We start from the raw sequence: 26,819 nt of genomic DNA on the forward strand, positions 1-26,819 counted from the left end.
TATTAAACATGACAGAATCAATGTGACAGAAAGGCAGAATGAAGGTGAATATGGCAAATATAAACCACGTTCGTATTTCAGCACGTTGATGCTAATCCATTGTCGCTTTTGCTCTAGGTAATGCTAGGCCACGGACCGTCTACCCCGAATTGCTGATCGGTGTCGACAGTACATTTAGAGCGCAGTTCAGATCTGAGCTCACGCTAATAATGTACATGGTTATTACAGTCAACGCGGTAAGCGAAAGTTTTTGACAAGCTAAACAAAATTTTTAGTGCTGTGTGCAAGAAAACGTAGACAAATGTTGTGGCAGGACTCAGTAGTGAGCGTACAAAAACCCTAGTGTACAGAGGCCAACACGATTGTCTAGAACGCCGTTGCGTCGCGCTTTACGAGCGACATCTACAGATAATGAGTGGTTTGAGATAAGCTACATTTGAGCATACGCTGCGCCCGATGACGCAGCTGACGTGCAATTTTCGCCTCGATTATCGAAACGGCTATAAATGGTTTGGACGTCAAAAGACGCTGTCAATGGCGCGGTACCGAAAGAAAGGAAAAGTGAGATATAGACTACCTTACGGATTGGTTTTGCCGCTGCCATGCTTGGTGATAGAGAAAGAGAGAACTCTTTATTGAAAGGCAGAGCATTTAGTCTGCATATAGAAATCGCTGACCTGCTACTCTAAGTGGCCGAGGGATTGGGGATGGTAATATAGGAAGAGAGAGAGAAAAAGAAACAAAAATGTAAAACGGAATTACAAAAATAATAAAACAGACTGAGTTTTTTGGCTCTTGGCCGGGGACGTGCGATGATAGAGTCTCTCATTGTGTGCATTCAAGGTGGAAGTAAAATTTGTCAAGCTGACCAATACTATCCACATATGGGAATAGAAGTTTCATCGCACGCCTTTGTTGCGTGAGGCAGGCTAAAGAGCCCAAGATGCAGCCAAATGAAAAAGTTACTTGTGTTATCGGAAGCATGCGATGTTCGTAGAGCGCACGCTCATCAGCATTCGCTCGACATTCAAAGAATACATGTTCCACAGATTCGATGGAGCCGCAGTCGTTGCAGTATGGACTTGCCGCTGGACCGAAGCGTTTTCATAAGCTGTTTTGATAGGCAGTTTTCACAGGAAGTATTTAGACAAATACGATAGTACAGAGCTTCCAGATCTTCCAGATGTCGAGGAACTCTGGATGGCAGTCTTCTTCTTAGATGTGGATCGATTGAGGAAAGGAAGCATAATGATGTGTCGGAAGCGTCCGAAGACTGTTCTTTTTCTGAGAAGCAAGTCTTTTTGCCAGCTGGGAAGCATCATATGTGGTGAAATCCCGGCCGTTTTGTGTCTTCAACAACTAAGCCAACGATGCTATGGCAGACGAAAACCTATGAACATGGTTGGTTTGGTGCATTCGGCGTTTCCTGATATTATTATTGCATGTCGTGATATACAAAAACACGAAAACATTCGCTTAACCGTCCAACGTGGCGGCGCCCTTGCGCTTTATGTAAAGCCATCTATATTTGCGATGGACTACTGGTACCATGAGACTGTCAAAAGAGATAATCTTGCAGTACAACTTGCATCGGGTGCCGAGCCGGGCGATTCCCCGTGTTTGTCTTTTTTTTCCCTGCCATGCAAAACCACTGTCACGCTTTTGTCTGCTGAAGCGGTTGTAGTGGGCACGGAGATAAAGGAGGGAAAATACAAGGCGGGTGCATCGTTGGGATCCGCGCATGCTTATATAAGGCTTATCTTATACTACCTGTTTTCTGTATAGATCGTCAGCGCAGCCACGAAGGCAACGCTGCGGTGTTCTAGGCAAGCGTGTTGGCCTCTATACGCTGTTCACGGAATGAAACCTGTCAATACAGGCCTAAGCAAGTCGCGTGCTGTTCTTTCCACCATGTTCTGTTCGTGTCACATCGGCGCAAGATTGACTCGTACACATACATGAACGCCAACACCACATTTAGTGGCAAAATCCGTATATAATTCACGTGGTTAAATATAGCATATTTATTCCTTTATCTCGAGCAACAGTTACTATACCCAATGTCTTCATGCCGCGTTTCCTTCAGTGAGCACTGTGCATATTATTCGTCCAAAATATTTGACGTATGTTTCTTTTTTCGCGAGTAAAATACCATAAGCTCACTGCTCATATCTCTGTATTTCGTTTGATATTCTGTTGAAAAGTGGTGTTGTTTATTGCATTACAACCAAATGATTCAGTTAGCATCGCATCACTTTGCCGTTATTTGTTCTGCAGAATTTGGATCTTCGCATAGATATTGAGCTACACGATCGCTTAGATTACTCGGCAACGTCAAACCTCGGCAGAGCGGTTTGCAAGAAGGCCCTGACTGCTACAAAAAAATATTACACAGCGGAATTCTGAGGAATGCCGTCGTGTTCAATATGAGGCACTATCCGACATGATAAGTTTCTATATTATTAAACGGCGGTACCATTCTAAGCTTCGGACACAGATATAGTCTAATCAAATAGTATAGTGCCGGAGAATACTCATAGAAACATGGTTATTGTAGAATCACTCTCAACAGTGAAGTCTATCTAATCCTGATACTGATCACATGCCCAAGCTTTAGCGAGAAGCGCTAACTGTGGTACAAGAAGGTGATAAGTCATCAGCTTTATTCGGTGTCGCACTGTTCCAGCAGAATCAGCTACGAAGGTACAAATGTACTCTGAAACAAAGATTTTGTTTCTGCGTGTTAGGCGTCAGAATTTTTTACTGTAATCTACCTCTTGCAATTGAAAAAAAAAAAAGGTCTCAGCCACTTGCCTAATGCAAGGCACGAAAAATTATTAACGTAGATAGTGTGTATAACGAGCTCATTTAATGAACGGCTTGGACTAAGTACAATAGAGTCCAATAAACCATTTCCCGCTAAAGGGGACCATGAGGCGATGCGAAGCCGGAGCACTTGCACAATCGCGTTCCGTTGGCGTTCGTTGGGCATGCTACCGACCTCGCGTCGTGGAACGCGAAGAGGAACGTTACGCGCGTCTTGTCTTCCCTCTAGCCTGGCCGTTAATTCTCACAGCGCGAGCGGGGAACGCGGTCGACAGGCGCGCGATAGGGGGGAGCGTAGGAGAGCAGATAGAGGGGGAGGGGACGCGCATGCGCTGGCGCTCAGCGCGGCGTTGCGCAGGAGAGAATTTCGGCATGTCTAGCCCGCGTTTTAGAGGAAGAGTGCAGAGGGGAAAGGGGATAAGGGATAGGGGAAAGGGGAGAGGAGATAAGGGGAGAGAGGGAAGTAGGAGAGGAGGAATGGAGAGGGGGTGGAGAGAGAGAAGGGGAGAGGGGATTGGAAATGAGTGGTGAGGGGGAGTGGAGAGGGGGTGTGTGGAGAGGGTATGCGCATGCGCAATAAGGGTGGTGACGCCGCACACCACCACCACCACCACCTGTTTGAGCTCCGCTACAAGATGCTTAGCATCTACAAACACCAATCGGAGCGCTACCATCTGTGTTTTACGTTGCTCTGCTGGCCACTCCTACATGGCATTTCTGACCCGTCTGAAAGGTATCAGAGACGTGCGATGGAAGGAGGAGGATAAGGAAAAAAAAACGTTTCCTCTACGAAACGGTACCACGATGCTAGTCCCTCGTCTACCCTAGGCGCGAGGTCTCCTCATTCCAGGAACCCTCTGGCCTTCGCTGCTTCCTTGGCCTTGATGACGAGACGTCGTTGTTGGCCCAGAAAAAAATGCACAAAACAATTAAGAAGCATTCCACTCTGTGAAGGCGGGTGACCAGAAGCTGTTTAGCACACGTCACGGATATGACGGAGGCCACGTAAAAAGAAGCGCGTGGTTGTTATATGCACCACCAAGTGCTGCAATGATCCGCAACGATCTGCTCGCGAGAATATAGAGTGCTCTTTCGATGAGGTCATTACATTACTTTTCTTTTGTTATTCGGATATTTATTGTGCCCTTATTTGAGCAAACTTGTGTTCCGATATCATATATATCCAGTATAACTCTTAACATTATTGTCCTCTGAGGGGGCCGTAGACTTAACTCACCAAGTTTGGGGTAATTTTGTTGAGCCAATGGCGCCAAAATACGATAAGTACACTTTAAAATCCGTGATGTCACGCGCGGAGATTTCGGCGCGAAATTTAAAAATTAAACTTTGAACTTGATTTTCTCCTCTATTATTAAACCTATGATGGCGAAATTAACGACATTAGAGTTCTAAGAACACAATTTATCGATCTAAACCGATTCATTGTTTCTCTTTAGTGTCTCTTTAAACAGGCACTTTGGAAGACAACAACAAGCGCGCAAAGATGCGCTTGTCCTTGTCTTCCGAAATCCCTGTTTAAGTCACGCGCTCGTATTTCGTAAAAAAAGGCAAGCAGAACCATTCCGCTGCTCATTTGTGCAGGTATTTTTTCGATGATGCTCGTTCCACTCATGCTATTTTTATAGGAAGCAGCGGTGTAAACGTTGTTACGGGATATCAGTATAAATCAGAGATATCTCCAAGTACACCACCTGAATCGTTCCAGCAAAACACGCCGGTGGGCGTCTAACTGGTCGGACCGTGCGTGAAGACGCGCCCGTCCCGTTGTATCTTTCATCGTAGTCGTGTTGCGGTGCTGTTTTCAAGGTGTGTGCATGCGTGCTTAGAGAAGTGAAAACGCATGCTTTGTAGCCTCAGTTTTGGTTATCACAGTGAAGTTCTGGAACGTCGGTGTTGTTCGCAGAAAACTCCTAACGGTTATGTGACACAGAAATTGGACAAAACCCACTACTCACCTCTGGCTTTAATGCATCTACGTGTCTTTTACTTCTTCTCTTCGTTAATGACGACGTCGTCACCGTTGATGGCAACTATGCGAAACGAGGGAGGATAAGCACTCGAAGTTCGGCATAAAACGAGCGCTAAATGCGACTCGTAAGTAAACGTTTATGTGAAACTCTGCACAGGTTGGCTCATCGGCCATCCTCACGGAGAGAAAGGGCCGATGATGTTATGGCACACAGCCATCTGCTCGAGAGCTGACAAAACTAGGACGAATATTTGTCCGGAAATCGCGAGCTGGGAAAACGCATCCAACCGAATCACGCAGCATGAATCTTGAAAAAGCAGGCGCGCTAAACCACAGAACATCAGAAAGAACGCGTATGTCTTATGCAAATAATTGTACACTTAGTAGTGTATACTTTTTTGCCGCCGCGAGAATATTCATGTACTTAGCTGTTTCACGAAAAAATCTTCAGAAATGAGAGAGTTTTTCACGACACAGAAATTTATTAAGTGGTATGTCAGCAAGCTTACATTTTTATGCGTCCCACCTCTATGCTGATGCGAGGCATTCATCGTGCGCTGCATCGCGTGTGCAAGTTAACATCTTACGTTTGACTCGATTGCAGGCGAACGTGAGATACCTGACCGTGTCATCACCAAGAGTGAGGCTGAAGTTCCGCGCCATTGAAATATTTACAGTAAGAAGCACAATTTCAGATGAGAACTCAATTACGGACTGTTTCTAGAGCGTCGACTTTACAACTGCCATATTTCATTTTCTCAGGCCACAATGGAAACTTTTCTGGAGCGATCAGGAAGCTACGTACTTGGTATTCGATCACTGACGCTTATCAAAGAATACGTGAAAAACAATCCTGATAAATATGGAGATTACGATGGTGTATACTTCGTGACCGGGTAAGACTGACATCAATAGCAACGTCGTTCAGTTCCTGTGATTTTATGCCATCACCTAATATTTTTCTCCTTTTCTCGCAGCCTGGACATGGCGGACTACTCGTATTTCGGTTGGAACGTCGGTCTCATGGGTAACGTTTCTCGGTTGAAGCCTCTAGCTTGTGAACGTTTAGGTTGGTTGGTTGGTTGGTTCCTCAGTACTTTGGCTCAACCCACTGCGGGGGATAGGCACCCGCTAAGCTTCCTGATCGGCCGTGACTGAAGCATCCGCATTAAAAAATGTGACGTATAAGGAATAGAAAAAGCGGCTAAGATGGAAATTATTCGATGTTTAGCACTACTGCAAGATAACGCTGGACAACAAAAAGAATATATAGAAGCGCTGATTCAAGCCGCGCGTCCGATCAGCTCAAGCACACATATGAAAAAAATTGCGCAGCTTGCACTTAGTCACACACAAGCGAGGACCAGCTGGTGGGCACATAGCAGCTCTTGGCTGGGCTAGGCTTTTACCATCTCACCTGTATCTTTCCCAGCCATTGCTATACTGAAGTATACATGGCTCTTATTCTTTTTATTTTTTGTCTCTTGTTTATTTCTATTTTATTCTTTCTATCTCTTTCTCTTTGTTTCGATTTCTTGCTCTTTGCATCTCGCTTCTCTCTTTTTTGTTTCTTTCTCTCTCTCTCTCTCTATCCATTTCTCTCTCTTTGATTCTCCGTCACTCTCGCTTTTCCTTTCTGTCTTTCTTCATTTTCTATTTCTTTCTAAGCGACGCTTTACCCTCTACCCTCCTCCTTCCCCTCCTACTCACTCTCACATATATCATCTTAACCCTTAATTTCTTTTTCAAATCCTTGCTATACTATACTCTGCTATACTATACCAGGCTATGCTATGCTTTGCTGCGTGCCGGATAGCCGAGTAGTTACGACGCTCGCTTTAAGATCGTGCGTAGACGGATTCGAATCTGGCCTCGCCAAGTATTTCTCTCTGTATATCACTAACTTTCTTTCTTTCTCCCTCTCTTTTTCTTTCTCTCTCTCGCTTGACGCGTTCCCTCGCCCATCAGATTTATTGCATCACACGCCGGACAGATCGCCACACGAGTTCTGGTAGCGAAGCAGAAAAGGAAGATGAAGAAGAGGATGAAGAGAGCGCGAGCCAGTTCATGATGATATTAATTTTCTATCTATGACACACGGCAAACCTCGACCATAACTGTGCTGTGTAATGGGAGTCATTGTTCCCTGTGAAGAAGTTCGACCAACGAAACTGTGTGGTGCAGCATGGCGGTATCGCTGCATGTTGCGCACCACTAAGCGCCGCCCTCCCCCTACGTGCCTTTGCGCAGATGAAAGTCTCTCCAGAACCTTGTGTGGGCACCGGTGGAACGACCGGCACTGTCGTCGCCATAATCTCGACGCTTGCGCTCGGTGTTCTGGCTTCACGGGCGCGTTTTCAGCGAAAGTTATGAGATCATTGCAACGGCCGATTTTGTCGCCCTAGTTGTCCGCCACCGCCGCCGGTGTCCGTAACCGCTATCGCACGAAATAAGAAAAAATTTACAGGATGGCACGAGGTTCTAACCTAGGCCCCCTGCGTGGGAGCCCAATGTTCTACATCAGAGCCATGCCGGTGTTTGAAACTGCGTTGCAAAAAGCCCTATACAGGCTTTATGTCGGGCAGGAACTACATTAACATATGTAATGTAGTGTGGTAGAAGAGTAAAATAACAACCAGGCGTCACACAAACGCGAATTCTGTAACCGGGCCTCATTCAATGCGAATTGCGCAACGAGTGGGTTGTTGAATGCTTCCAACCCATTACAAAGGCCTCTGCGATAACGCTTCAGCATCAGCCACAGCATCAACAACGAGCGCATAACACCTTACAGGTGTTTAGCGAGTACCACGGTTATCCGCAGAATGACGAAAAGTTGCTTAGTTGCCGCTTCCCTACTTCACAAAAATTATGATTATTTATAGCGTAGTGGGTTCCTCGCAAGCGCACTTCTACTGGTTGCCAATGAAGCCCATACGGCTCCCATGATCCATTTGCTCAGGGTCTCAATAAGGTTAATTCCCTCTCTCTATCTTTTTCTCGCGCTAGCGTATGTTATAAAGCGTGGTGGGAGAGTGAATGAACGACCAGGCGTCACACAATGTGAATTACGTAACTAGTGGGTCGTTTAAAGCTTCCAACCAATTACAAAGGGTTCAGCCATATTTATTCATTGTCATCAACCGTCGCATCAACAAAATGCACATAATGTCTTACAGATGGTACCTCGCTTCTCCGCATAATAACGAATAATGTCGTGGTGGGTGCTTCCCAACTTCCCAAAAAGTATGATTTGTGGCGTAGTGGGTACGTTGCTAATGTACTACTTGTATTAGTAGCCACAAGAGAGTTTATAACGGGCTCTAGAAATGCCGCTCTTCCAGCTTTCGCTGTTACTGTGGTGCGCTTTCCGCGCAGGCCTGGCGTTTTTTAAAGACGATACTCTTTCTTGGGGAACTTAAACGCAGAAATTTTGGTCAGTCTTTCTGTCTGTCTTTCTGTTTGTCGGCACGTCCCTCGATTCAGCCACTCGGCCAAAGTTGAACCACTTGCCCAAGGGCCAGCCATCGTGAACGGCTGACTAGGTTCATACTTGTGTACATTGTTGATCAAAAAGCAAACATTACGCATATCTGAGGCGCAATATCACTAGGTAAGTATTAGGTGGTGTGTTCCTTTCATAGAAAATACTGTTACGGGGAGACGACAGAAGAAGGCTGTATTTATAGTATTTACACAACCACAGAGGTAGGGGTGACAACCAAGATGGCGAAAGCAGCAACGAACACGTCCTCTTTCTCTTCGTCCTCTAGGTAAGCGGTACATAACATTACCCGCCGGCGGTGAAAGCACCGACTAGGTGCGCCCGGGCAAAGACGGTCGCGAGGATGGTCACTATACACACGCGTCGGTGGGTTGCGGTATGTGAGAGGGCTACAGACGGACAACGTGAACGATGTCGGTGCGGGGCTGAGTCGACGAGGACGAAGACAATGGCTCGACTTCATACGTCACGTCGGTCACTTGGCGGCATACACGGTATGGTTCGGTGTACGGGAAGAGGAGCTTTTCAGAAAGCCCAACACGTCGTGCTGCAGACCAAAGGAGGACAAGAGACCCAGGAAGAAAGTGGGCGTTTCTGTGACGGCGATCGTAGCGAGATTGTTGGCCCGGTTGCGATTCGGTTAACCGAACGCGCGCAACTTGATGTGCATGGTGGGCGCGGGCAATAGCTTCTTGAGCGTACTCAGTAGGTGGGTACATGGAAGGCGGCATCATCGTGTCCATCGTATCTATGTATAACAATACATAGATACGTAATTCTAGAGACCCTAGTTTCTTCAGCTGCGCTGAAAATGCGACTGCGCCGAAACTTGGCTTCCTCCGTGCCCTCTGCACGAGCTCATTGTTGTGTTTCGGTTTCGGTTCAGTATTGCACTGTAAGAGTGCCATGGGGCGCCGCTCTGGCGTTCCTGCTTTACCTAGGCGACGTGAATATAAAAGAGTGTGGAGGGTACTTGTTGAGTGCGGACGTTTCTTCTGCTTCGGCGCTTCGCGCCAAACCGCGTGTTCGGGCTGGCTGGCGTCTCCGCCGGTCGCGTTGGTCACCGCCGGTCTTCGCCTGCTGCTGCGCCGGGACTACCAGCCCGCAACACAGCATTCACGTTTCCCGACGTATTGCCAGATGGCGTTAATATCTCACGCAGCGCCTCTTCTATCGTCTTTAGACGACATTTGCAGCGAAGCACGCATATATTTTCTCGCCGCTCTCGGTCCCTCACCGCAAAGTTCGTTGTTCGTCAGGCCATGGTCCGACTGGAGACGCGCGCGGCCAGTTCCCTCTCGAACGCCCGCGCGCCTCTCTAGCCGGCCGTAGTCGGGCGTACTGCGGGCTCTCTGTGAACATGAAAACGCCGTAGCGGGAATGACCTCGGCCAACTGCACCTACATAGTCTAGGTTGTGTTGCCCCAGCAGACGCGTGCGTGCTTAGCTATGAGAGTGGAGGGGTGAGTGGCCCAACTAGCCGCTCGCCCCTCGCCCATCGCATTCTGGACTTATAATAATAATAATAATAATAATAATAATAATAATAATAATAATAATAATAATAATAATAATAATAAGTTTATTTGCCATCTTTGTGAAATACAGATGGGGGGATTGTAGAAAAAGAAATCACAGCATATCCATGGAGTGAATGATGATGAGTGGGCGAAGCTGCGGAGGTTCATCGGTAAACCGTGAATCTTCCGTGAATTCTGCCCAGTACATCATCACCGACGTGAGATCGGGCGCGTTTATACTAAAGGTTCGATGAGTTATGACGACTTGCAGCTCACTTTAATTTTACATGTACGCTGTGAATTTTCATTGTTTAGAAAACCATTGCTTTGGAAAACATCTGGCGTCTTTCGTTAAGCAGCTGGCGTCTTTTCGTTTTGCTTTAGAAACATCTGGCGTTCTTCCGTTCTGCTTTTACAAAACATCTGGCGTCTTTCGTTGGTTTATTTCATCAATCAACGGCGTTTTGAACAAATTTTTTATTGTTTAATCACGCACAGGAGAAATGTCACCAGGCACTACCTTGGAGGTAAAGAATGGCTGCTAATGGGAATGAGAGACAGAAGAAGTCGGCTTTTAGATACCGCTGCGAATTTTTTATTGTTCGACAACGCACAGGAAAAATCTCCCACCGGCACCACCTTGGAGGTCAAAGCGTAAGACTGGTTACGCACTACGACTACGACTACGAGGGACGAACGGGTGCAGCCTTAAGGAGCTTCGCCCCTAAAAGCTGTCCCCGGACAGCTTGACTAGCCTACAACCCTTTGTATTTGGCAGTAAGGCAATATCACACATAAACACACATACATATGTACATACACTCTTACATAATTACTTTTAGAGCGAAAGCTGTATATGGCTAGACGAAACGAAAATGCGTTCGCCACATGTTTCGATAACGTCCTTCATTGGCTGCTCCGTTAGTTACGTCGTTCTCTATGCTATTGGCTGCACTCTCAGTAACGTCGTCTCTCCGTCGGATCCAACCATGCGCGCCATGGCGGGTGGATGCTTGGCGGAGGCGGCAAGGTAGCGGCAGTGCTGACAGAGTAGCGTCAACATGGCAATGGCGCAACGCGTTCGCCGTACCCAACGACTGCTTTCAGCGCGAGTTTATCGAATGGCACTTCGGCTGCGGCTGCGACGTCTGCGACCACCTGTGGTTAGACAACAACTTGGCTACGATCCACGGGATCCGGTCTCAACAACAACGGAACAATGCCGTGGAGGTACTGACGCGGTCGTTCCCCAACTGTTCCCGACGTCGGTCAGTTTCGGATCTGTGGGACGTGCAAGGAATCGCTAATCAAAGGCGGTATGCCAAATTCAAGCCCCGTTAACGGCTACGTTTACCCACCGATGCCTTCACATTTGTCCAGGCTCAACCTCGTCGAGGAACGGCTAGTGGCCCCGCGTCTGCCCAATTATGGTCCATTGCTGGCGGGAACGCAAGAAAGAACGAGGTGTTCGCAATGACAAAACAACTCGGCAAGCCAACGACATTTCCAACTTTGTCTGCCTCCGAAGTTCATTCGGACCGCTTAATTGAGCTGCTCGAACGCATCAGGGTACAAGGCGAGGACACGCACCGTTGGTTCGTGCAGGAGATGGCGTTCCTCGAATGCATCAAACTGCGAAACAATGATCCTGAGGCGTGTTGGATATACGTCAAGAAGCTCTTCGACGTCATCCTCAACATCTTCAAAGACCGGCGGATTTCGCCGTTCAAGCTATGTCAATAGTTGATAAAGTGCGGTAATGTTTTTTCTCACACCCTGTAGACGCACGTAGTTTTCTCCGCAACGTAAATTCGAGTATGCTGTCTTTTTAGTGCAGTGGCTTCCTCGGCTCGCTGAACGGCCCAGAATTCGGCTGTCAGGTTCAAGCTGAACAGTACGACCTTCCAGTGCGAGCGGAGGCTACCGTAGCGGTCTAGTGCTAGCATCAAATAGTACTCAAATACACAATATGTTGGGTGGCAACATGTCCTACGGAACCACCATGTCGTGTCGCAGTAGGCAGACGCGCGCTATGACATATCCCTTGATTATAATGTCTGAGTACGTTGTTCCAAAAAACATTTAACATTTCTGCACTTCCCCGCTCGTGTCTATTGTCATGTCTACACGTCCGCGTGTCCGCGTCAATAACTTCGACCAAATATGGCACTCAGCTGGACAAGGAGTGTCACCGCCACGGTCACCACACGGCTCCCAGAGCAGGTGACACTGGCTTCGAGCATTCAGACAGACACGCCGCGCCATCTCGTAGCGTCATTTCAAACGCCGAGCTGCTGTCGTTTTCATGCTCAGGATTGCAAAAAGCGTGCATTACTTCACGCTACTTGAAGGACCTTAGGTCTTGCTTCTTCATTGCGTGACTAAGCTCACGCTGGCAGCCGCGTGAGGGCGTCCGTGTTAGTACGAACGCGCTCAGTTCAATTGCTCTTTGGACTAGCGATGGGTCGGACGGCTGTCGTACGTTCCAAAGAGGAGCAGTGGTAGTACGGGGAACGTAGGTGCGCTCATAAGCACGAGTGGGCAAGTGAAGCCAAATGGACGCTCGACGCCTCGCCGTCGAAATGCTTCCCCAGCTTCGCTCGTCTTCCGTCTTCACAAGCAGTTGCAAGGCCTCTAATTTCGTTTTCACGAATTAGGGATTTTTTTTTATGAATTGCTTATTATAGCGAAAGCTTCAGATTCACATCAATCACGAAAATTGATCATTGGTGTCGACCGTCGTCCTGCGGCGTCGGAGTCAACACGAGCGATGAAAAAAATGACCCTCAGGGGATGACAGCTTCATATCACCTCATCATAACGTCACCTATCGTCATATGTTGTGACGTCAGATAACATGCCGTCACATGACGCCATTATATGATACCGTCGCTTGGTGAAAGGTAGGCTGATCATGGTGGCAATGCAAAACAGGTGAGGTGCAGAACGCTTGCAATTCTTCCAATCCTGGAGGCAGTGCCGAAGCACGTTAGGTGCAAAATCTTTCGGAGGGAGGCGGGGGAGGATCGATATATCGATTGCTAAAGAAAAAGAAGATGAGTTTCGCCTTTAGGTCGTCTTAGGCGAATGCATAAGGGACCTTGTGAGTAATGATCTAACGTATATAATAAACGCGAGCCATTTGTCGACTGTATTTGAGGTTTGCAGAGTTTGTTCTTTTTTAATGAAGATTTAACTTGTGAGAACAACTATTGTGGCGTACTTTTTTGCCATTTCGCTCAAGAGTGTCTAGGTCCCATGAGTCAAGCCCAGTGATGTGCCCATAACGCCCTCACCTGCATGGTCTCTAGACACTTAAAACACCTAATTGATACCCTAATTTTCTAAGAAATATTATTAATGCTAATAATCACAGTAACCTGTGCCTATCTAACCGCAGGATACGCATACATTGGCGGCATCTGCAGTGAACGAAAAGTTGGCTATGGTGAAGACACCGTTGGAACATTCAGGGGAGTTCGCACTTTGACTCACGAAGTGGGACATCTGTGAGTACAATGTTACTTTCGGTCGTCAACCCACGTTTGTTGCGCGCCACGGTGTTCTGGTGGTTATGGCGCTCGACTGGTGATCCGAAGGTCGCGAGTTCGAATCCCGTTTGCGCCTGCTGCATTTTTAGTGGAGGCGAAAATGTTTGAGGCCCGTGTACTTGGATTTAGGTGCACGTTAAAGAACCCCGGGTGGACGAAATTTCCGGGGCCTTCCACTACGGCGTCTCTCATATTCATATCGACCTCTTGGCACGTTAAACCCCAGATAGTCTTATAATTATTACTTTCTTTTCCACTTTCAAATCGGTATTCCTGGGGGAATTGCATTTGACGTTATTGAGAATGTCGTTGTTTCATATATATCTGTAGCATCGATAGGTGAATATATGCACAGAAGTTTGTACAGAAACGTCGCACTATTCCGGCAGAAATTGATTCTCAGAGCTCCGTCTTCAAACTATTGTGCCACAGCCGAATGAAATGGCGTTGCAGAGATGTGGTGACGGTGACGGCAAATACAGCCGAGGGCTGTAATGGTATGACTACTGTCGTGATAATAATAATAGTGATTGTTCTTGGTAAACCAATTGGCAAGCTGAGTGATAACCGACGAAGACAGGTGCGCCTGTCATTGTCGGTTGTCACTCATTCCCTGTCTTGTGTTGTGCGCTGGACTCTGAAATGAAATTCCGACATGCCCAAACTTACGTGATTTCAAGTAGGATCTAAACCACGCCTTTCCGGTCAGCAGCCGAGCACAGTAACTGCTGGGCCACCGAGGCAAGCGTGTGTTGTTTAAGGAATAGATGAAATGAAGCTAGGCGTTGCATCGAACTCGTATTCTACGACAAACAGCACAGCACGAGAGTGGACGAAACACAAAAATACCAAAGATTAGCCCCTATCTGTGTTCTTTCTTTTCGACATGTATTTCTCGCTCGTACTTTGCACTTCATCCGCGATAAGCAGTTCCTTCTCTACCCGCTCTCCTTCCTTACTCTTAAGAGTGTGCGTAATAAAAGAATCTAGCCAATTTCACGGCATCAAAGCCGTCGGAGTGCGAAGCTGTTGCCCCTTTCGCTCGGTACCTTCAAGTTTCTTCTGTCGTTTTGCCCGGTTATTTCTAAGTAATTTCTTAGTTCTTTCTAATTTTAAGTTGGGTCATGTGTTTAGTTCCAGTAGACGGAGCTGCTGGGCATGGGTTACGTTAGACTCTTCACACTTTCTGCTCCCCCTTTCGCGTCACCCGCAGTCTTGTTATATTTCAGAGCACAACATTACAGCTCACAATCTACTGTTTGAATCACCCCATTTCAGTCCACTGTTTACATTCCCGCCTTAAATAAGCTTCATCACGTCACGCCCTCGCAATCCACTATTTGAATTGCCCGCCTTACTGAAGCTTCACCGCCAGACCCCTCTTTCAGTCCATTCTGTGAATAGTCCTGCTTACGCAAGCTTCATCGCGCAAAAAAAGTTTGAGCTGATCACTGCTACAATTTCTACAGTTTCGTTGTCTTTGAAGAAACTGATAGAAACAGAATCGGCAGAACACGGCTATTCGAAAAAAAATGTAGATGAGCTAACAACTGAACCCAAGTGAGGGAAAGTGCCTTAATGTAAATTTTTATGTCACTCAACAATGAAGCAATTAAGTAAGGTGTATCTCAAGGTAGTGAACCTGCGCAGTCAAATTATTTTATACGGGCGCAGCAAATTGACGCCAATGAAAATTGTCATGATTATCCGCACAGGCTTGGATGTCCGCACGACGGCACATCAAGCGGTTCATTTTCTGCAGCAAACTGCCCGTGGGACGACGCGTACATTATGAGCTACAAGGAAGTGGACAGTCGGAGCATGAAGTTTTCCCAGTGCTGCAACCAAATGATCACTTTCATGGCTTGGTATGTGAACTGAGTTCTCCTTTGAATTTTATTGCTACGTTTTTGTTAATGTCACACGTTCCTCTTAGCGGACCATGTTTAAGCGTAGTAAGATTGTTCCACAAAACGTCGCATGACAAATAATTTCTGCTTTGTTTTCTACAGGAACATTTCTACAAGTGTATGATCGTTTCTTCGAGGACACTCTCAGCATAGCGTTTTCATTTTCCATGAAACTAGACACCGCACCTACTAACGCAAAGATTGCATGGTTCATTAAATTACAAAAAAAAACTATTGTGATCGAGTAATAATGCACACACTGGATACTTCTAGCAGGTCAGTCTGTATCTGAAGGGCGGAAAGAGTGCAAACAGCATGTAAATTCCACCACGTTGTGCGCTGAACGTAATTTCTGCCGATTACGTACTGACTGAAATGAAGGCGGATGCTTTACTTTAAGAATGCTTGTTTGAGAGCTTCACTAAACTTCGAAGATGTGATATGATTTGACTGTGAGTCCCAAGACATGCCAGACACAAATATTTTGAGGAAAAAAAATCCAGGAAGTTTGGGCTAAGTTGCGCAACGCTTCGAACCACGAAGCTGGATGATCCCTCAGCTCGTCGTGCTGCAGCACGGCTATCGCAACGCCTGTGGCGATTGTATCCAGCGTGCTTGGCCGATGAAGCGGCAGCCTAGAAACGGCGACAGGCATATCCAGAATACGCGCAAGGCTTCGCACTCTCAATGTGCTGAAATCGCTGTCCTTGAGCCACCGTGTAAGAAACTGCGGCGGTTGCTATGGTGATAGCTCGGCGGCGGCGGCTTGGATATTTTTAGCGCAGGCACGGCGCAGCAATGATTTCTGGTTAACGGATATCTTACTGCCAGTTCTAACAGCTTCGCTGTTGAAAAAAAATGTTGCAGTGGCTTAGCTCGGCTATGCCAGGATAACGTAGCGTTAGCAAAGGTTCATCTGAATATTCTAAGCTTTCCTGATTGTCTAGGATTAGCTTGTTTATCATGCTTACTGCTGTTCCAATGACACACACATGGTATACGTATTATGTGGCACATGCACATTTATTTTGCCAGGCAACTACTTTGGGATCCGATGAGTTGAGCTTCTTCGCTCTTCCGCGCCATTGAGCAGCATTTGCGCTCTCCTTCTCTATGACTCTACCACACTGGCAAACGGTAGTCAGAGGCGCTATCAAGCGGCTCCAGCGCAGTGTCGCCAATACGTCTGCCAAGGCTACGACGTCACTCCTCTGGAAAGCGCACACCGGCGGCGGCTGCGGAGTGCGCGGGAGGTGCCGGCTCCGGTGCTTGTCATCACTGATCCTGGCGCATGCGCAGCACGGCTCTTGAGGATCCACGCGAAACTGGCTCGGCTCGGCCAGTTTAGCTAAAGCTACAAGAATGCTGCCGATTCTCTCAGAATGCAATGAAAGGGGGTGTGGTTGAAAAAATGGAGATGGTTGTACATGAATGAAGTGAATGACTTTGATGCTGCGTTCGGAATAAAGATGCATAGCTGTTTACATCGACATGCATACGACAGGCCAACATCCTTAGGTAGGAAGGCCACCATGGTATGAAATTGAATATGTGCGGGTGTCACACATGTTCACTTGGCTGCATATTGTATCATAAGAATGTCCTCCGTCTTTTACGGAAACTTCTTTTGTCCAAGTTTAAATTTGGAGGTCCATCTAGAACCAAAGCACGATAGATGCTGGTAAGCATGGTATGTAAAGGAACTAATTGCTTATTATTATATAACCGTTTGTTCGCGGTCATTATTCTGTTAGGAGATGATTCCTTGGAGCCCAGGCTTACATGAATGGGCAATTGACGTTTCAAACGTTTGAAAACAATTGAATGGCTTGTGTGCCGTACGTGCATGGAGTAAGGGTTGAGGTAAGTGCTATTGCAGAGCACAAGAAAAATTCCACGTGGCCAAAGTAATCATCACACTTACAGTTCAGCATCTCACAACACTGTGATTCGATGAACTTGAAGCCTTTTTACAGCTAAGCCTTATCTCTCCACTCCAACGGTTTCGCCTCCGTGGGCAGAAAAACGGGAGGACGAAAGGTGAATAGGCAAAAATCACATGGCCTACAGCATACAGCTTAGTATTCCTTTGAATAACCACAACCATAAAACAAGCATCAAAGCCGCAAGATGGAGTAAACGCCAGCGCACGCTCTCCTCGCAGGATCTTCGCTGTGTATCGTGTGTCGAGCGTTCGCCGTCGCACGAAGTTTCGTCGCATGGACGCTGGTCAAACGCCGCACGTATTGGAATATGTGCGGGTACTGACAGAGTTTTGTCAGTACCCTTAAGAGGGTACTGACAAAATTTTGCGGGCGAGATAGCCTGTGGGATTGATTACCGTGAACATGCGTATATCTGCAATATATGAACAGCGAATACGGCTTGGAAGGTATTTTATATGAATGTTGAAGTTCGCGTGCGCGATCCAGCGTTATACGCGGCACCTCACGGCATTGACACCATTGAAAGTCACTCTAGAGTGACCCCCCTACTTCCACGACGTCACCACGCTGCGGCCGGTACCACAAGTTATGACGACTTCATAGTCGCCATTTCTCTGTTACCGCGCTTGCGCCAGCAGGCTACTTTTCGGCAGCTGTTCGCGAGTCCGTGGCCACGGTGCACGCGTTAAAAATTTCGTGCTTGTCGAAACTTCGCCCTTAGCGACACTTTACCATTTTCTATTTGAAAGAACTTCTTGATCCGGACCATACGGAAGTGCGTCACAGTTCTGTGTGCTGACGTGGTCGTGCATTGCACACGCTAGGTGGTAGTAGTTGTACCCGGCGGCTTGTCGTTTTTGGAGGTCTCTCAAACCGACACTGAGACTGCTTGGTAGAGGGGAGCCTGTAATTAATTATCTGTCGCGTGCTGCAGCAAACGATGTGTCGTGTTATGAATAACAGGCCTCCAGCAACACATTGCATCAAAAAAACGCGAGGCCAAAATGTGTCAGTTCCCCTTTAACAGCAGCAGTGTCGCTGCGTTCAGCCATTTCCACTCCCTGTCGCACTCCGGTGGTGTCGCTGTGACCCTCCCGCTGCGCCGTGGGGAAACTCTCCCATTGTGTCCAGAGCGATAGCGAATGCCCTAAGAAGGAACGACTTCACGCGCCTTCCCGGTCCGGCCGTGCGTCAGCGTAAACGACGAAGGTACAATGCAATCAACCATTGCAAGGGTGCACATTAAAAATTTAATTGGCGTTGTTCTCCACAGTCCACTCTACAAGTTCAACAACATTCGCATCAACCCACAGGCTTCCGAACGTCTCCCGGACGAAGGGGAGGTATACGAAGACGATGTCTAGAGGCTGATGGACGTCGACAACTTGGATGACCCAAAGCGACGCGTCATGGCCAGGAACGCGTTGAGTCACACGATTGTGTACTATAAAACATGCTTGGCCGGTCTGCAAAACCAGACGCACTTCTTGGCCATCGCTCCCAGTGAAATTCAGACGCCAATCTCACTCTTGCACGAGTCTAATGCGGGAGACCATTCAATTGACGTCCAGTGGGCAATCGCTCTGGGTGTCGTTTACAGCTTTGCTGCCCAGCCACTTTCATAGCGTCAATTAGAGCCATAATCTTTTTTTTTGCATTACATGAGCTTGGTTTGCTGCTTAAGCAGTGGTTAGTACTGCGCACGCCATCTCTGCTGTATCATTGTGCAGTACAATAGGCGTGACCTTCGTTGCAATGAAGTCCCAATTCACTTTACTATGCCTCAACCAATTACGTGACGTTAGGAAAAATGCGATTCACTTATCCTTGCTGTTGCCTTAAAAACGAATGGCAAGCAAAATTGTGAAACTTTATGGACTAAGACTTTTTCATCCATAGGTAATACCTTGAAGCAGGATTAATTAATTACAACCAAACTCTTACTTTGCCATTGAACAAATTTTCTCTTCTGTCAAATGTAATTATGTTGTAGTGATGCAGAACTATCGATGGTACTGTCGATAGCTAAGTCACTATCCAACTATCGATGGTAAAAAATACTATCAATAGCGCTATTGATAGTAAATTCGACGGTACCATCGATGACATAAAATAAACAGCGCGAACCTATTGCAGAATAAAGCCGCTTCCCCGCGTGCGTGGTACATAGTGCAGCCGAAGGAGCAGGCTGAAGGGCAAGAAAGTTTAAACGCTTGTGTTCTTCACCAGAGTATGTTGCTGACACATGATCATAAAGTCAAACTGCGCAGCTGTAGCGAAAAGGAAGCCGTGACATGTGATGGAACTGTGCTGCTTCATATATATATTGCATTTCATGATTACGAAATAAAAGAAAAATACGAAGAAGTTTGTTAATGGAAAAGTGTAACTGGTTGCTTTTGAATATCAATTTATTCATAGACATATTCCGCCATTTCCAATGTGGAAATAAAATATTTCTGTCGCCGAAAATCGCTCATAAATTAAGCGAAGCTGATCGATAGTAGGCTATCGCAAATAATTTGGCAATGTGGCAGACGAGCAACAGCATTATTATTCACACAGCCTTCCAGGCCGGTAGCGAGGCCCCAAAATTTTGACGAAGATCATCCAGGCCCCAAAAGTTTGGTGGTGATGGGTGTTTTAACAAAGCTAAATAATAAAAATAGACGTTTTTCTTAAAATGACAACATTTTCAGCACGTGCCCCGCCCCTCCCCCGCCCGAAAAAAAATCTTGGCGACGGGCTTGCAACCATCCATTGTATTGTCTCGTGGTTGTGGCGCTGAAGAGTGCTGCAGGAATACTGGGAAATACAGAGCCCTTTATTGATGCGAATTCGTGCCCAGAAAATCCAAACTCAAAATACAAGCGATACACGCTGGCTCTGATAGCGGCGAGAACAGTCGTCGGCCATCGAGTAATCTGATTATCCGCGGAACGTGTCGTCTTTTATAGATCAGTCATCGAACCTTCCAGCATTATCGCTGCAGTGCTCGCGTAAGCTCTCGACAAAGCTTGACTTTTCGAGTACGGCACGTAATCTTAACAGAAAGATCTCAAACTACTGGTCAGCAGTGCTACAACGGGAGAAAGAAAGAAGCGACAAAACCAAGCGCATTAACACTTTGTACCAGATTGATCTCAAACAATCGTGAAGCTTCTCAAACAGTACGGCGTAGTCTGCGTTGAACATTGCTAGCAGTATTTGTGGGTTAAACCCGAATACATCAAAACAAAGCAATAAAAACGCTTGGCACTAATATCGCTAGTAATAACAACGATGATACTGCCTATTGCACTATTGATAGTTTCTCGATAGTAGTACTATCGATTGTTTGTTTACACTATCGACAGTTTCAACAAAAAAACTATCGATGCTCTTGATAGTAAATTTACCGATAGTTCTGCATCACTATTAACTTCTTCTACCCATTCAGGTCATCGCAAGGTGTGTGTTTGCGAACGAGAACCACAAGGACAAGGATAACGAAAAAGAACTTCACAAGCATACTGCCAGGCGATATACTGACAAGGAACAAGGTGTGCGAAATGACTTTCCCGCACGTTCAAGGCACCCAATTTATTCCGGTGAGTATTTGCAAAGCCTTCAATAGCACTCATAATGAGCTTCATTATACAGAGCGCATCATACAGCAAACTACGAAAAGATTTATACTTTGAAAGACTGTAATCGAGCGACGCAGGTGTGATATTCCAAATAATAAGGGGCTATATATTTTTAATAATGTAAATAATTGTTTAGGTTTAAGGTCCCAAAATCGCGATATTATTATTAGGGATGTCGTAGTGGAGGGCTCTGGAAATTTCGACCACCTGGGGTTCTTTAACATGCACCTACATTCAAGTGCATGGGCCTCAAGCATTTTCGCCTCCATCGAAAATGCGGCCGCCGCGGCCGAGATTCGATCCCGCGGCCGTCGGGACAGCAGTCGAGAGCCATAACCACTACACCACCGTGACAGGTGACTACATATTTTTATCGCTTTGCGAGACAGAATATGATCGACTGTGTACAAATGCGTGAAATTGACATACCTTCATACGAAGAATGAGATCAAATATAAAGCAAGTGGGAGGGTTACAATCAAATGCAATGTATTTAAGAGGCACTAAATATAACTACAGCTACAATATTTATCTAGTTATTTTACAGTCAGTTACGCTATATTTCTTCATAAACCGAATTCAATGAGCCACACTAATTACTCGCGATAGTTATCTGTGGTCAACAAGCATACAATAATTTGAAAAATTATTTTGATATTCTTGCCAAAACGCCTCACGCCCAAAGTCTCTTTAAACGGTAGTGCTGGCACCGAAACGATGGTGTGCAACCATATATGATATTGTGACGTGGTTGTAACGTTGACGAAGGCACCAGTCGGCGTGTCCAAAATCAAACTTTATTCGGCCGAACTCGTGGCCGTGAAACGGAAAGTCAAGTTACAGCAATGCACACTGTACGCTGATAGCGGCGAAGAGAGCGTCGGCCGTCGATAATCTGACAAGCGGTGAAGCGCGTCGGCATTTATACATGTGCCGTCGAATATTCCAGCGTTATCGCTGGTTGTCGCGCAAGTTTTATAATAAGCTCGAGTGTTCCCCTCTTGTGCGCAATCTTAACGAAACGATCTGCAATAATCGCGAAGCTTCTCGAACAATGAGGCGCGGTTTGCGCTGAACGTTCCTTACAGTCTTTGTGGGTGAAACCCGAGTACAGCAAAAGTGATAATAAGAAACGCACGTGGCAATATGGTGTATTTCTACAAAACAATATTTCCAGTCGTGCGAACTGCCTTCAAAACGTCATGCTTTTTCTGCGTCGTGATATGAGGCGACAGAACACGCCTGATTGGCGTGCCAGTGCGGCAGTCTTGACGCATTTTCTATGGTATACTACCATGTCTCTATTGTGTCCTACTTAACAGCATTCCACAACGCGAATATCGGCTGTCACCATAGGGTCCACTGTAGGCCTTGTGGGCATGATTTCGAATAAATCCCCGAAGAGGAGCGTGCGTTATGTTGAGTCTTTCAATGTCTTCATCAACATGAAACAACTGCTTAATCATCGTTTAGAAAAGTTTGAAAACGTTATGACTGTAAATTTTAACGATTCATACTATAATTCAGCTATTAACGAGAGTCCGACCTTGGTGTAGGTTGTAGTTGTTTTTGGCGGTGTTTTGCGCGGCGTTGTTCCTTCTCTACTGCACATGTTTTTAGGAAAAACAACTTTGTGCACTGCACCAAAACTCGACATCTTCAACAAATAACTTCTTGCGCAATGAAAACGTGAAGTGTAACCGCAAACTAAACAACATATTTTTTTCAGGACCACAATGGTGACGAAAACTGCATCGCCAGATGTTTCATGCCCAAAACAGTTTACGGGTACAACACTTCGTTGCCGGCTTTTCTACCTGATAATGCTCCTTGCAGAGAGAATGGAGGGGTAAGTATATACGCATATAGGGCGTCCCAGCTATCACGTAGCACGATTTAAAAAAAGGAGGAACGAAGTCACGCGAAGCGCACCTAGTGCATATTGTTTGTTCCCTGTATACTGTAGTAGTCACTACATTTTTTTTCCGTTAATGAGGTTTTGTTAATGAGTCCCATCTATGTTTCGACCTCGACAAATACTCACCTAATTATTAAAATGTCAGTGAAGCATATGTGGGCATGCTCAAATGACATCTAACTGCGCTATTTTCAATAATATTCTAATTGCGTGCTCGCTTTTTTTTGGCTTATAGAGAAACCTCGCGAAATCTTAAAATTGACGCGTGACTAGACTGCAGCGTGCATCAGGAAGCAGCGCCCTCAAACAGGGTTACTGTGATGTAGCAACTCAAGACTCCGCTCCCACCTTTTGCCGGCAGGAGCGTATTCAGGTGTTACTTTTCAAATTTCGCGTGCTTTCTGTATCAGCGGGAAAAAAATTGTACGTTGCTGAAAATAGCGCAGTTAGATGCCATTTCAGCATGCCTACATATGCCTCACTGACATTTTCAAGATTCGGTGAGTGCTTGTCAAGTTCGAAGCATAATTTGTACTCATTAACAAGACCTCAGTAACAAAAAAAATAGTAGTGGCTACTACAGCATACAGGGAACCATATGCACTTGGTGTGCTCCGCGCAACGTCGTTCCTCCTTCTTTTTTAAAATCGCGCTGCGTGATAGCTGGACGCCCTGTATATCTTTTGTTATTTATTGCTGAAGTATATTAACATGTATGTAACCTGCTTTTTATACCTGATGCGTTAATGTGAACTGCAATAACGTCCATGTGATTGACCAGGTATATACATATTTTAGAGATGTTAAAAACCGACGCTGTTAAAATGAGGGAAACATATTTTCGCATGCACGAATCAAATGAGCATACAAGCTTTTCAAAAAGTATACACAAAGACCTTCAGTGTTGCTTGAGTCCAAGAAAAAATCGGGGCACTTACGTAGTGGTGCGAAGACTGAGGAAGAATTGGAGGTGGTGGCGTTGCGCTCCTCCTCACCCTCACTTCCTTTCAGGACCCCTTGCTGTAACCTACTATGCAAGACTATGCTCTGCTTTACCCTCTCACCTCCTTTTTTTCACTCGTCCTCATCATCACTTCCCTTTATGTGTCTGTTTCTTTCCATCTCTTTCTTTGTCTATTTCTTTATCTCTTTTCCTCTGTTTTTCACTCTTGCTGTTCTTTCTCTTTTTATCTCTCTATCTCTTTCTTTCTTTCTCTCTCTCCTTCTGTACTCGTTCTCTCACCCATCAGAGTTATAGTATCCATTGTCAGAAAAAATGGCTCACGTGCTCTGCGAACAGAGAAGAAGATGACGAACATGACGAAGATGAGGATGAGTAGAACGCGTGCCTGTTCAAGATGATAATAGTTTTTTGATGTCGCCACATGGCATATTGAAAATCTTAACAACTCCGCTGTAACACTAAAATATTATCTCAATAATTGAAGGTTAACAGAGAAGCAAGGCAGTACGTGAGCTAAACAAATGAATTCTCACTATAACGCTAGAACTTCATCAATATGATAACAATGAAAATATAAAGCATGCTTAGTGTAAATGTGTACTTAGAAAAGGGATTAGACCCAATGCTGTGACTGCCACCGGATGCGCTCGCGAACCCCAAGAATGGAACGCTCCGTACGGTACGCTACTAAGAACTTTATTTAAAGATCCGGAAAAGTGCCACCCCTTAGGCCGACGCCGCGAGCCGCTCTCACGTGGGGACAGTTAGACCTAGCCTAACAGCCGCATCGCAGGCTCTCTGGACAGCCCAAAGTTGATGCTGATATTCCGAGCACTTGAGGGCCGAGCTCCAGTTCTGCTCTGTGAGGTCCTCATTCCCACGTAACGAGGGGCCAAAACATGTGCTCTAAATCGCACGTTCCCCCGCAGCCAGGACATTGCGAGCTGAAGTCACTTATGCATGAAAAGAGATTCGCATAAGAATTAGTTTGTAGCATCGTAAGGGTCATCGCCTGTGGTCTTGTGAGCTTTTTGTGTGGTGGAGGAAATACTCTTCTTTCCAGATAGCAATGCTTTGTGAATTCATTAAATGTGAATGAATTGTCTCGAACCTTTTGAACCCTCCTCTGTTACAAGGCTTCTCCTCCCGTGCGGAGAGTTAGTACGCGCGCTTGGGAGTGGGCGATGTCGTTGAGGTTGGTGAGCGAGTCCATATTTTGACCTAGGTGTGCCGAGAACCAAGTGATCGTGTGCATAGTTATGGTCCTGTTCTTAAGAACACCATGTGCCTCTTTAGCTATGGAGCCCGAGGCAAACGCTCTGACTGCCGATCTAAAATCCGAGTAGATTTGCGTCCTCTTGTCATCCAAGAGTACCAAAGCAATAGCAGCCTGCTCCGCTTTAGAAGAGGTGGTCTCAGTCAGGGAGGCCGACGAGATAATTTCACCTCTATTATCTATCGCGACCACGACATAGTAAGAAGAGCGGCCATATTGTGCCGCATCTACGAAGCAGACCGATTGATGATCATCCTTGATCTTCTTTAGGATCGCAATGGCTGTTGCTTTACGCATTTTTTCATTGTTCTGAGGATGCAGCGGGATCGGGGCGACAAGAATATTTTCTATTTGCTCTTCGGTGATTCCATGGCTTCTCTCCTCTGCCAACACTGGACTGAGGCCCAGAATGTCTATGCTTCTTCTCCCTGCCAAAGAACAGGATAGTCGAGCAAGCTGGGCTGATTCTTGTGCTTCGATGATTTAATCCAGCGTATTGTGCACGCCTAATTGACCAAGGCGTTCTGTGCTAGCCGTCATTGGAATGCCTAGCACCGCTTTGAGGCTTTCGACAGATGTTTCATCGGTTTTGCAATTTGTCGAATATGACATATCGGTATCTGATATATTTCTACACAAGTATTCAATAACCTGATAGTAGAGCGAAAATTGGAGTTTGTGTATTGTAATCTCATCTAAATGCGATCGCAATAGGATAACAGGAGTAAAATCACGAGTTATTTACACCGCAGCTTCACATTAGCACAACTCTAGTAAACAAAGATTCAGTAGGTCTGCTCTTATGTATACTACCTGAATGTGTATCTCGCTAATTTTTCAGAGAATATGCCGAAATGGTGACTGCGTGAAAAGAAGACTGAGGCGTCGGGCATATAGTCCCTACTAATATTAATAATAATGGGGTTCAATATTGCGGAGCATACTTGTTTCTGAAACCTCTGCAGCCCTGTGCGTAAATTCGTATGTTTTACTTTGCTCGTGGACGGTGCTAATAAAATGTATAGTATTGCAATAATTTTGCGTATGTTTCCAAAAACCACGAAATCGAAAGTATTTCTTGCTAACTATTCTTCCTTGATTCTTTCGGGAATTGCAGGAGTAATTTTGAGAATCTTATTTTTCCGGGCTAATGCGTTGTCACTATAGAAGTAGCGAAATCGGAATGTTTGATGCGATAAAGAAAACGAAAACATGTAAACTTTTATGAAAAAAGTCACTTTGGCCGCAAAGGCGAAGCAATGAATGCAATAGCAACAAATTACAGTCACAAGAACAACACCAAGCAGCTCGATACTTCAAGCGCGCCCATCAAGCGCAAAGGATTCAAAAAAAGAACACACACAGCATGACCACGAACTAACAACGGCAACAGCTCGACACCTGCAGCACGCTGCGCTGCTCAAACGCAACGAAGGACGCTAGAAAAGAACGCACAGAGAGAATAAAACATTTATTTTCAAACAAGTTGGATCTCCTAGTCCGGAAGACCATTGGCTCTTGCCGCCGTCCGGGCTCGGTCGACCAGTGCTTGTTGCTGCCTGGTCAGAGCTCGACAGGGTCGCCTCCCACTCGACTAATGTAGGATTATGTTTGGCCGATATATTAGGATTCTCTTGGCACTCCCAGACCATGTGGAATAAGGTGGCCGTCTGGGGACAAAATTTACATTGCGGATTGTACGCCGAGGGTTCTATTTTGGACAATATATAAGGATTTGGAAAAGATAATGATTGTAATCGTCTCCACGCGACCTGCGTTGCCTT

General features: G+C 46.0%; 1 protein-coding gene across 1 annotated transcript; it reads left to right on the forward strand.

Annotated features, from left to right (window-relative positions):
* LOC119402095 (venom metalloproteinase 3) lies at positions 1–26,057 on the forward strand. Its single transcript, XM_037669198.2, has 10 exons — positions 1–44; positions 118–236; positions 5,421–5,492; positions 5,579–5,712; positions 5,794–5,843; positions 13,242–13,350; positions 15,108–15,260; positions 20,688–20,838; positions 22,607–22,726; positions 25,877–26,057. Exons 2-10 carry the CDS (start codon positions 210–212, stop codon positions 25,940–25,942), a joined length of 882 nt encoding a protein of 293 aa, XP_037525126.1. The 5' UTR covers positions 1–44; positions 118–209; the 3' UTR covers positions 25,943–26,057.
* Positions 26,058–26,819: the final 762 nt, after the last annotated feature.

This window comes from Rhipicephalus sanguineus, chromosome 8 (assembly GCF_013339695.2).
Source record: "Rhipicephalus sanguineus isolate Rsan-2018 chromosome 8, BIME_Rsan_1.4, whole genome shotgun sequence".
NCBI lineage: Eukaryota > Metazoa > Arthropoda > Arachnida > Ixodida > Ixodidae > Rhipicephalus > Rhipicephalus sanguineus.